The sequence below is a fragment of the Elephantulus edwardii genome, unplaced genomic scaffold (assembly GCF_000299155.1).
Source record: "Elephantulus edwardii isolate Elephantulus edwardi_28Jun2011 unplaced genomic scaffold, EleEdw1.0 scaffold00440, whole genome shotgun sequence".
NCBI classification, from domain to species: Eukaryota; Metazoa; Chordata; class Mammalia; order Macroscelidea; family Macroscelididae; genus Elephantulus; species Elephantulus edwardii.
Window position 1 is genome coordinate 392,867 of NW_006400190.1, and position 11,953 is coordinate 404,819.

Consider the following 11,953-nt stretch of genomic DNA (forward strand, 5'->3'; position numbering starts at 1 on the left):
CGGAGCGCCGGGCCCCGGAGAGCCGGGCCCCGGAGCTGCCGGCATGACGGGCCGCGTGTGCCGCGCCTGCGGCGGCACCGACATCGAGTTCGATGCCGCGCGCGGGGACGCCGTGTGCACCGGCTGCGGCTCGGTGCTGGAGGACAACATCATCGTGTCTGAGGTGCAGTTCGTGGAGAACAGCGGCGGCGGCTCCTCGGCGGTCGGCCAGTTCGTGTCTCTGGACGGTACGTCCCGGGCCGGCGGGGGGCGCGGTGGCGGGAGGCCGGCGGGGGCGGTAGGCCGGCGGGGGCGGTACCCAGAGCCGGTACCCGGAGCGGCGCGGAAGCTGAGCGGCCGGGGGTGCGCGCTGCGGGGCGGGACGGCGCCCGGCGGCGGGCGAGGGGTGTCGGAGCGCCGGGCCGGCCTCTGGGCTGGGACTTTTAGGGGTGCGGGAGCGGGAGGACGCGGCTCTCGGGCACAGTGGGAGAGCGCCCGGCCGGGAATCAGGTAGTCGGTGGTTCGAACCCACCTGCTGCTCCGCGTCCTAGCGTTTCTTCTTTGAAACCCTGTGGGGGTCTTTGTGGTCCTTGTCCCAGAGGCTGACTAGGAGTCAGCAGGGACTCGAGGCAGGGAGTTTGGGGGAGTGAGGGCACCGCCGCCTTTGGTGATGAATCTAACAGGACTGTAGAACCTTGTAAACGGTATGCTTGTGCAACTTTGATTTTAAAAAGTTAATTTATTCCCTTCTCAGTCCCCACTGTCCCATTTTATAAAAGCTGTGTTATGCAGTATTTGTCCTTTTCTGGCTGAGATATTTCACTCAGAGTCCTCCAGGATCACTCATGTTGTGTAATGTTCTACGAGTCCGTTGTTTTTCAGTGCTGCATAGTATTCCAGTGTGCGACTGTATCATCGTTTTTCTATCCATTTATTTATTGATGGACACTTGGGTTGCTTCCATCTCTTTGCTATTGTGAATAACGCAGCAATAAACATGCGTGTGCACACATCTGTTTGGATGTCAGAAAAGAGTGGGTAGGTAATGAACACTGTGCTGGAACAGATGAAGGAAAGAACAGTTTAAAAGGAATGTGTCAGGCATTCTGTGTAAGACAGCAGTCCAGGATAAGGTACACTGCAAAGAGGACTGGGGAAGGAGAGGGAGGAAATGAATGAATGAAAATCCAACTTTTCTGTAAGTTTTTGTTAAAATCGCAATTAAAAGAAAAAATATTCTTAAAAAATGAAAAAAGCTGTTGTAAAAGAAAAAGTGAATTTATAAGATGAGAAATGTGTGATTTGACACATATTGGTTATGGACCCCACTTTTTTTTTTTTAGTTGATAAGCAGTTGTTGTTAGGTGCGGCTGAGTCAAGTACAACTCATAGCGACTCTATGAACAAAAGATCTGAACCCTGTTCTGTCCTGCGCCATCCTCATGCTCTCCGACACACAGTAGTCCATTACAGCAGTCACTGTTGTCAGTCCACCAGGTTGAGGGTCTTCCTCTCCTTTGCCGACCCTCCACCCTTCCCAACATCATGTCCCTCTCCAAGGAATAGCCCCTCCGAGCGGCGTGCCCAAATTGTGCGATAATGGAGTAAGACTGACTTTATTTTGATATTGTTATAAATTATAACACATTTAAATTCTGGTGACCACCCCAGTAAAGAAGTCACTGCTCCCATTGTGGATAGACAGTTTCATTTCTAGAGCTGTAGTGGCCCATCAGTAAGGAATTCTGCTTCCAGCCCAGAGGCAGGTAGTTCAAATCTGCCAGCTGCTCCTGTGTCTCTGAACCCCGCTGGGAGGGTCAGCTCTGAGTCGATTCTGACTGACAATACAGAGAGAGTTCTTTGAGTGTAATTATTGTTACTCCCTTCCCCAAACAACCGCTGACCTGTTTTCCGTTCCATGTTGTTGTTATGTGCCCTTGATTCGCCTGCAAGTCACAGCGACCCTGTCTACAACAGCTCTGAAGCCAGCCCTGTCCAGAGCCAGTCTCACTGACTCCCGACACACCTACCTGTTACCCCAGTTAGTGTGACAGTCCATCTCCTCTGGGTCTTCCTCTCCTGCGCTGTCACTCCACCTTTCTAAGCATGATGTCCTTCTGCAAGGACTGGTTCCTCCTGGCCACATGCCTGCAATATGTGAGATGGCACTTCACAGTCCTTGCCTCCAAGAAGCAATTTAGTTTTACTCTCTCCAGGACAGACCTGTTTATTCCTTTGGCAGTCCATAGTATGTTTAATACTCTTGTCCAGCACCACAACTCAAAGGCATTGATTCTTCTGTCATCCCTAGTAACTGTCCAGCTCTCTGATACATAGCAAGTAATTGAGAAGACCATGGCCTGCATCAGACATATCTTAGTTTCTAGACTGATATCATTGCTCTTTAGCATTCTGGAAAGTTTCCTGACAGCACATTTTCCCATTGCTGTTCATCTTTTGATTTCCTGACTGCTAGAGTCAAGAGTATTGATCTGTGCAAGAGGAAATTGTTAACAATCTCTTCTCCATTTGTCACAGTGCTGTCCAGTCATGAGTCTCTCTGTTTTCTTGATGTTGTTGAACGTGTTAGTCCATGACCTTCAAACACTTCAGGTCTTACTCGTTTCAGCAAGCAAGGTTATCTGCATATTGCGGGTTGTTAATGAATCTTCCTCTAATCCTGATGTCCAGCCTCCAGAATGATCACGCATAGATTGAAAAAATGTGGAGAAAGGACACATCCCTGATGTACTTCTTTCCTGATTTTGACCCATGCAGTGTTTCTTTCCTCTGTTCTGATGATTGCTTCCTGCTCTAAGTATAGGTTTCACATGAGCACAATCAAGTGTTCTAGGATTCCCATTCTTCTCAATGTTAGCCATAATTTATTATGAGCCACACAATTGAATGCCTTTGTTCAACAAAATACAAATGTCTTTCTGATATTCTTGCTTTCATCCAAGATCCATCTGACACTGGTATTGATGTCCCTAGTGCCATGTCCTCTTGTAAACCTAGCCTGTATTTCCCATGGGATTGTCTTTAGGAATGTCAGATTGGTGAGATTGGGCAGTGTGCGCCTCTTTCTGTAACCCTAATGCCTTTGTAAGGAGCTCTGGTAACTTAATGCTAACCCAGAGATAAGTGATTCAAATCTACTAGCTTCTCTGTGAGAGAGAGGGGCATCTCCTGTGTGATTTACTGCCTCTGAAAACACACTGGTGGGTCAGCTAGAAGATGGTTCTGACTCAACAGTATACAACAGTAACAATGTCTTTGAAGGAGGCCTAGTCCTTGGGTGATTTATTAGGGAGTTGCAGTGCTGCCCAGTGACCCTCTCCCCTCTGATGTGTGAATCCACCATTGGCTCACGGGAGAAAAGATGGACATTCCCCTCCTATGCAGGTTACAGCCTGAAAACCTGCTAGCAGGTCCTCTGTAAATCTTTTCTGACTTGAAGCTGTGAGTTTAATGCACTGGATAGTCAGTCACCCAGTTGTCTATCAGCAGTTGAGCCTTTTATTTATGAGCAGTAACCTGTGCTGTCAGAGCTGTGCATGGTGCTTAACCTGAGCTTGTAAGCTAAGGGTTAGAGGTTCTAGTCTGCACAGAGTGCCTTGAAGGGAAGGCCCAACAGCCTGTCTTTGAAGGCCCCACTGTTGAGAGGCATGCAGGACACAACTCTGTGCGGATGCGCCCTGTTCCCCCCTCAATGTTCTGGTCTCACAGTGACTCTGCGCCATGGTGTGGCAGACCACCGCTTGCTGGAGAATTGCTGGGTTTGCCATGTGCGCATGACATAGTTTTCCTTGCTGAGGACTTGAAGAACTCACTGACGATCAGGTGCTGTAACTTCGTGTGTGTTACACCTCAGCATAAAGAAAAGAAAGCTCCTCAGACTGACCAGTGAGCACCATCCTGTTAAGAGGAGGAGAGGAGATTGTCGGCGTCAAGGATTTTATTTTGTTCTTGGGTGCTGTCGGCACAACTCACAGCACATGTGCGTCCAGCATCCTCCAGGCTCCTTCCTCTGGCTCTGAGCCCATTGCTGCAGTTCCTGTGCTGGCTCATTGCATTGAGGGTCTTCCTCTCCCGCGCTGACCCTCCATGTTTACAAGCATGATTTCATTTCACTTGAGTCCACATCAACATGCAGAAACGCATCCGCCAGGAAATCAAGTGATTTGCTGCATTGGGCAAATTGGCTGTGAAAGACCTCTTTAAAATTATTAGAAGGCAAAGATACCACTTTTAGGACTAAGGTGCACCTTGCTCAAGTTGTGCTATTTTGAGTCACCTTCTATGCGTGTGAAAGCTGAGCAGTGAATAGGAAGACCAAAGAAGAAACGATGCCTTTGAATTGTGGTGCTGTTGAGGAATAGTAACCATCCCCAGACTACCAGAAGGATGAACAAATCGGTCTTGAAGGAAGTACAGCCAAAGTCCTTCCTGGAGGTGGAGAAGGTGAGACTTCTTCTTATGTGCTTTGGAGCAGGAGGACTAATTCCTGGAAGGACGTCATGCTTGGTAAAGTGGAAGGTCAGTGGAAAAGAGGAGGCTCTGCACAGGGTGGAAACAGCTGTGATGTGAACATGTGCAGGGGCAGGCCCCACTCTTCTCTTGTACATGGAGTGGCGCCTGATCATAGCAATGACAGTAATGTATCTAGGGGACGGCTTGGAACATAAACTTGTGTGCTAATGAAAGGCTGGTGGCTTGGACCCTCGTCTGCTTTATGAGCGCCAAGGCCTGGTGATATTTAATGAATGTAGTCAAGAAAACACTGTGGGGAAGTCTGCTGGCTCACCCCCGAGTGGCATGGGTCAGGCCAGCGTGACGCAGCGAACATGAACAGCAGCAGGTACGTGGTGGTAGTTCGTCATGATTCTGGTTTGTGTTTCCCTAGGGCTAGAGATGTTGAACAGAGCTTCTTGTGTTTGTTCATCCTTAATTCCTTTGAGAAGGCTGTGCTGGCTCCTAGAAAACTCACTTGCCACCTGGGAGATCAGCCAAGGCAGCTTATGCACAGCCATCTGTGTCAGTAGAGGTTTGCATGTCATTAGGTTTCTAGACTAAGATGGACTGGGAGGAAAGACACAGCCCTCTCCTTGCAAAGAGCATCCAGGAAAGCTGCATCATCTGAGCCATCCCCGATCAGGGCTGGCAGAGGAATGGGCGGCCTTTTGCTTGTTGATGCCACCTAACCACCAGCACCAACTCCTCTTTTGGTGAAATGTCTGTTTAAGTCTTTTGCCCGCTTTTTAATTGAGGTTTTATTTTCCTAGGGTTGAGTTTTAAAAGTCCTTTATATGTTCTGGCTACAAGTCTTTTGTTGGATAGTAATTTGTAGAACTTAGCTACCTTTTGAAGAGGGGAAGATCTGAGTGTTCACGCAGCCCGTTTGTCATCTCTGTCTCTGGAATAGCACTCTGGGTGTCCTGTCAGAGAATCCTGGCCAAGCCCTTTGCCTCGCCAAGTCGTAGAGCTGCTCTTCGGAGAGTTTACAGTTTTGTGTTCTACTTTAGGATGTATGATCCCTTTTGAGCTCTCTTTTGTATGAGATATGGGGTGCAGACAGGTTCATTCATATTGACTGTTGTGGCTGTCTCGTAGTTCCCTTGTCACTGGTTGGCGATCTTCCTGCATTCAGTCACTTCCACTGTGTAAAATCAGTCGCTAGACTTCTGTGGATCCACTTGTACACCTGTTCTCAGTGCCACTTCTTTGCTATTGTCACATGGTTTCTGGAGCGTTGTGATAAGTCTTGTAGTAGTGTTATGTAAGTCTTCCAACTTTGCTCTTCCTTTTCAAAAATAATTTGTTGTTGTTATGTGGCGTCAAGTCACTTGCGACTCATAGCGACCCTATGTACAACAGCCCTAAACTCTGCTCTGTGCTGTGCCAGTTGCACTGTCTCCGATACACCCATCCCGATTAACCCAGTCACTGAATCAATTCACTTCATAGAGGCCCTTCCCTCCTGTGCTGCCTCTCCACCCTCCCAAGCATGATGTCCTTCTCCAAGGACCTGTCTCTCCTCACAACAAGTCCAAAGTATGTTTGACGGAGCCTCAGAATCCTTGCCTCCAGGGAGCCTCCCAGTTAACCCTCTCCAGGATGAATCTGTTTGTTTTCCTAGCAGTCCGTGGTATCCTCAGTACTCTTCTCCAGCACCACAGCTCAAAGGCATCAATTCTCCTTCTATCCTCCTTAGTCACTGTCCAACTCTCTGATGCATAACAAGTGATAGCAAAGACCATGGCCTGTATCAGGCACACCTTAGTCTCCAGAGAGACACGGTTGCTTTTCAGTACTTTAGAGAGGTCCCAACAGCAGACTTACCCATGGCAATACATCTTTCAATTTCCTGGCTTCTGGTGCCGAGAGTGTTGACTGTGGAGCCAAGCAAACTAAAGCTGTGAACAATCTCAATCTCTTCACCATCCATCCTGATGCTGCCAATTGTTCCCCAAGACTGCACGGGATCCATTTGGGCCTGAGGGCCGCACCAGTTCTACAGGACACATCACCTTCACTCTGGAAACATTACCGCTAAACTTAAGAGACACTGTTCACAGCATAAGAAACTGTCAGCAGCTGATGTGTTTGGAATCACAGACGCCAAGGAAGCTTCAGATATAAGCTGTCAGATCAAGGGCAGGACAATGGGAGATAGATGTTGAAGGGAGTGGGTAGAAGTGAATGGATATCCTGGTGGATGGTGGAGCAGGGAAATAAGTGGGTAAAGACACGTGTGCCAAAGGCAGGGACAACACTGATACTAATGGTGAACTCCACAATAAGGGATATATCTTTCACTTTTCTGTAAAATGCTGGTCTGTCTGATACTTCTCTATGTCTGAACATTCAGACTAAAACAGACTAGGAAGAAGGATTGGCCATCCACTTCTGAAATAGCAGGCCTCCGAAAACCTTATGTACCTATGTAAAAAATAATTACGTTTTTGTAATTTTTGGAGCGCAGGTGGCCTAGTGGTAAGGAGCTGCACTGCCATCACAAAGGCATGGCTCGAATCCACCAGCTGCCCTGTGGGAGAAAGAAGGTCTCCCCTCTTAAGATTTACTGCCTCTGGAAACCTGCTGGAGAGTCAGCTATGAGTCAGTTCTGACCGGAAGATATGCTGTAGTTTAGAATGAGCTCTGGTGGTATAATCTGTAGAACAGTTTTCTTCTAACTCGGAGGCTGACCCTCTGGTGAGTAACATCCACCAGTGAACTCTCGGGAAATGCAGGCAGTCTCCTCTCCTGTGATGTGCAGCCTCAGAAATCGGCTGGGGGGGTCAGCTGTCAGTCAGTTCTGACTCAGCAGCAGTGAGCATGTGAAAGTTTGAATACTTTTTCATCGATATACATACATGCCTGGTGACAATTTTATTAGAATTGTGTTACTCCATCTGTGACCCCTGAGACTGTTATTCACCAGTATTCTTGATCTGTTAGGGTTCTTGGGAAGTCCGAATCCCAGGAGTAGCACGTGCTGCCGCCTGCTGGGCACCTGCATAACTGCATGGCTCTGAAGAGTGGCTCCCCACCCACCATCCCTACCGTGGATGGTACCTACCCCACATGTGTCCCAGGATTGTAACAAAGTCCACATTACCCAGTTTTCGTCTTTCCTTGATTTGAGCATGCCTTCTACCACTTAAAACTCATGTCTCACAAAAGATACAAAGCAGGAAATAGTTTAGTCATGAGAGTTAAATCTGTTGCCAGATTTGGAGGCAGTTGGCATTTTTAGTAGGTGAGTCTTCCAGTTTATCAACACAGCATGTCTCTCCACTGTTCAGGGCTCCTTGGTGTCTCTCACATTGCCTTATAGGCTTCGGCATGGAATTTGTACGTAATTCAGTATGTATACCTTAAGTGTTTTTGTAGCCATTGTAAAAGACACTTTAAAAAAGTTCCAGTTTTCAGTTGCCATTTGCTAATTTGTACAAATATGATTCATTTCTGTGTCTGGATATTATTCCCTGTGACTCTGTAAGCTTCTTCTTGTTATGGTTTATGTAATAGTTTTCACATGGGTTTTCTGTGTGGACAGTTATGTTGTTGGTAGGTGCCATAAAGTCCACTAAGACTCCTAGCAACCTTGTACGTGACCCACGGGGACTGCTTCATTTTTTTCACTTTGTCTGTGAGCAGGCAGCCTTGTTCTGGTCTCGGGGAAGGCCTTGATCCAGAGGTGTCTGTCAGAGTTTTCCTCACAGCTGGATGTGGAGCTTAGGTAAATGGCTTTGCCCTCTCTCTTGGTTGATATGATCACATGTTGTCCCTTTAGTTTGTTACACAGCTGAGTTTTGGGTTCTGGATCTGCCCTGTTTAGCTTGATAAACCACTTGGTCACGTTGCTGAATTGAACTTGCTAATGTTGCAGACTTTTCTGTTGGTTTTCATGTGAGATGGCCATCTGTGCTCCTGCTCTTGTGCTGCCTTTTGTTTTGATGTGAAGCAGAGTTGTCCATGGAAGGGAAATGTTCCCTCTTCGTCTCTTCTCTGAAGAATGATGGAGAGAGGTGTGATTTCTTCTTATAGTTTTGGTAGAACATGCCACCGTAACCACCTGGATCCTGAGATTCCTTTTTCAGAAGGTTAGAGACACTGAACTCCATGTTCCCAGGTGACCTAGCGCTGTTGGTGCATCACAGTGGGCAGAGCCCTGGGTTGGTGTGTGTTGAGCTGCCGCCCCTCAAGCAGTGTCGCTGTGCTCCTTTCAGATCTGGAGGTGTTGTGCTGCCCCTGGCTTTTACTAGTGGAGAGCCAGCTTTGGTGTCACTCATTCCCATCTTGTTGTCTCGTGTGTTTCTGTGGCAGCTGCCCAAGCTTGAGCCCCATTATGCCTGTGGGGCTGCCTCCCCAAGGTCACCAGAGACTTTGCTTGATATCTGCTAGGATAAAACCAACGACAGTAGGTAGTGGCCGTTGTCAGCACTGGGCCTGCCTCTGAGCAGGTTGTGGAGGTGCACTGTGCCCTCGTGTTACTTTCCAGATGAGGAACCTAAGTGTGGACAATAGATTTGGGTGAGGTGGGAGATGGGCAGTCAGAGCTATGCTTCTGCAGGTGAAGAGGGCCCTCCTGCTGTCACCGAGCACAGACTGGTGCCAGGCCCTGGTATGTGGTGTTAGAGGCCTGTGCTTGGGCACTCCTGTGGGTGTCAGGGAGATCAGGCCTGAGAGCGTTGGCACTCCAGGGCTGGTGCAGCAGTGAAGGGGGTATGACCCCTCAGAGTAGCCCCATCTCATCCCTCAGAGATTGGGTTTTGTCAACTTCCCCCGAGTTGACTCTTGGCCCCACAAAGTGTGGAGTAGCCCTGCTCTGGAGGAATTTCAAGGCTCTGACCTTTCGGAAGTCGGTCACACCAGGCTTATCTCCTGAGGCACCTTGGGTGGCTTTGAACTGCCAGCTTTCTGGCTAGTTGTTGAAGCTTAACTGTTCACACCACCAGGAGCTCTGGCCCAGGAACAGGTTCTCAAGAACCCAGGACTGTGTCTGAGACCTGTGGCTCTAGGCCCTCTTGTCCTGAGGACAGCCCAGGGTCAGTTTTAGGCCCCTGCTCACTGTCTTCCCTTAGTTCTCCAAAACAGTGTTCCCCACTGGAAGTGCAGCCGTTTATGAGGTTACTTGGAGGATCTGGGGACTCTGCTCCTTTTCTCCAACACAGGATGAGTTAACCAGCTGTGCAGGGACTGACCCCCTGGAGTTCAGTGACTAGAGGACGACTAATGACCAGAGCTGTGTCCCTAGTTCAAGACAGGTTAACCAGCAGTGCAGGTACCCACACCCTGGGACTCAGTGAAGATGAAAGAAAGGCTGTGTCTCCAGCACAACAGTGGGTTGACCAGCAGGTTAACCTTTCAGTTAATAGATGAGTGCTTAACCGCTGCACCACTCGGACCTTTTAGAAGTCCACCCTGGAAGTTCTAGCCTGCACAGTGAGACAAGAAAGAAATAGAAGGCGTCCACATTGATATGTCATTAATATTATGTACTGTCAAGTCCCCTGTGGACAACTGCTTGGAACCCTGCCCTGTCCTGAGCCATTCTCACTGACTCTGACATACCCACCCCCATTATCTCAGTTACTATGTCAGTCCATCTCCTCTGGGGGGTTTCCTCTCCTGTGCTATCCCTCCACCCATTCAAGCCTGATGTCCTTCTCCAAGGACTAGTTCCTTCTGGGACCAGTGAGATGGAACTTCAAATACCTTGACTCCAAGGAGGAACTTGGTTTCACCTTCTCCAGTTACAGACCTGTTTATTCTCTTGGCAGTTCATGGGATGTTCAGTACTCTTCTCCAGCACCACAACTCAAAGTCATCAATTCTTCTGTCATCCTTAATTATTGTCTAGCTCTCTCTGATGCATGTCAAGTGATTATGAAGACTGTGGCCTGGATCTGGCACACCTTAATCTCTAGACACTATTACTCGAGCACTCTGGAGAGGTCCCTGGCAGCTTACTTCACCAATGCAGTTTATCTTTTGATTTTCTGACTGCTAATCAAGCGACTTGACGGCACATAACAACAACAACAATGCCAAGAGTGTTGACTGTGGAGCCGTGCAAGCTGAAATTGTTAACAACCTCAGTCTCTTCTCCATCTGTCATGGTGCTGCCAGTTGGCCCGGTGGTAAGAATCTCTGTCTTTTTGATGTTGAGCTTCAATCTATATTGCAGACTACAGTCCTTGACTTTCTGCAGCATGTGCTTCCCGTCCTCCTCACTTTCAGTAAGTATGATTGTGTCATCTGCATTGTTGAAGAGTCTTCCTTCGATCCTGATGCCACATTCCTCATAAAGCCCAGCTCCTGAAGGCTCTGTTCTGCCTATAGATTGAAAAAGTATGGAGACAGGATGCATCCCTGATACACTCCTTTCTTTATTTAGAACCATGCACTGTTTTCTTGCTCTATTCTGAGGACTACTTCCTCATCCAAGTAAAGTTTTCACATGAACGCAATCAAATGATCTGGGATTCCCATTCTTCTCAAGGTTAACTAAAATTTGTTGTGATCCACACAGGCAAATGCTTTTGCATATTCAATGAAACACGGATAGACATTCCTCTGGTTCTCTTTGCTTTTGGCCAAAATCTGTCAGACATTGGTGATAATGTCTTAGAGCCACGGCCTCTTCTAAAGCTAGTTTGTATTTGTGATGGTTCTCTGTAGGTATGGTTCTAAAAGCATCCCTGTTTGCACATGCTAGGATTCTTTACATGTTGTGTGTCATTGAGTTGAAACTTATTCATAGCTAACTTACCTTCCAGTTGGTTTTCAGAGGCAGTAAATTACACAGGATCCCACCACTGATAGGACATCCATATACATACAAAGAAGGCCTGTTAGTACAACTATTATGCAAACATACACACCAACAGCTAAAGCCAAAGAGGAGGAAATTGAAGATTCTTACAACGTTTTGCAGTCCAAAATTTACCAAACATGTAAAAGGATGATTGATGACTGGAATGCAAAGGTTGTAAACAGTGAAGGAGTGGCAGTCAGAAAGTACACACTTGGTGGCAGAAATGAGGCTGGAACTAGAATGACTGAATTTTGTACACTCAATGATTTATTCATCAGAAATACCACAACCTCTTCTAAACTCAGTGCAATATGTCTCTTGACCTCCTGGCTGCTAGTACCAAGGGTGTTGATTGTGTTTACAAGTAAGATGAAGTCGTTGACAGCCTTGAACACTAATGAGCAAAAGACCTGATGAGTTGTGGGAGGATGTCAAATGTATCATCCAGGAAGAGTGCCAGATGGTCATTACAAAGACAGAAGAGGAAGAAAAGATCAAAGTGGATGTTCAGAAGAAACTGAATATTGCACTGGAGCGCAGAGAAGCCAAAGCACAAGGAAGAATTCAAGATACTAAAGAGCTGAACAGAAGATTCCAGAGGGCAGCACGGGATGGCAGAGCAAAATATTACAATGAAATGTGCAAGGA

The 11,953-nt window shown here is 47.6% G+C and overlaps 1 protein-coding gene across 2 annotated transcripts in view; it reads left to right on the plus strand.

Annotated features, from left to right (window-relative positions):
* The first annotated feature begins 43 nt into the window (after positions 1 to 43).
* BRF1 (BRF1, RNA polymerase III transcription initiation factor 90 kDa subunit) overlaps positions 44 to 11,953 on the plus strand; it is a 71,459-nt gene continuing 59,549 nt past the window's right edge. For both annotated transcript variants that reach the window (XM_006902686.1, XM_006902687.1), the window contains exon 1: positions 44 to 227. In XM_006902686.1, coding sequence (XP_006902748.1) covers positions 44 to 227 — 184 coding nt within the window. The remainder of the gene's footprint in view (positions 228 to 11,953) is intronic.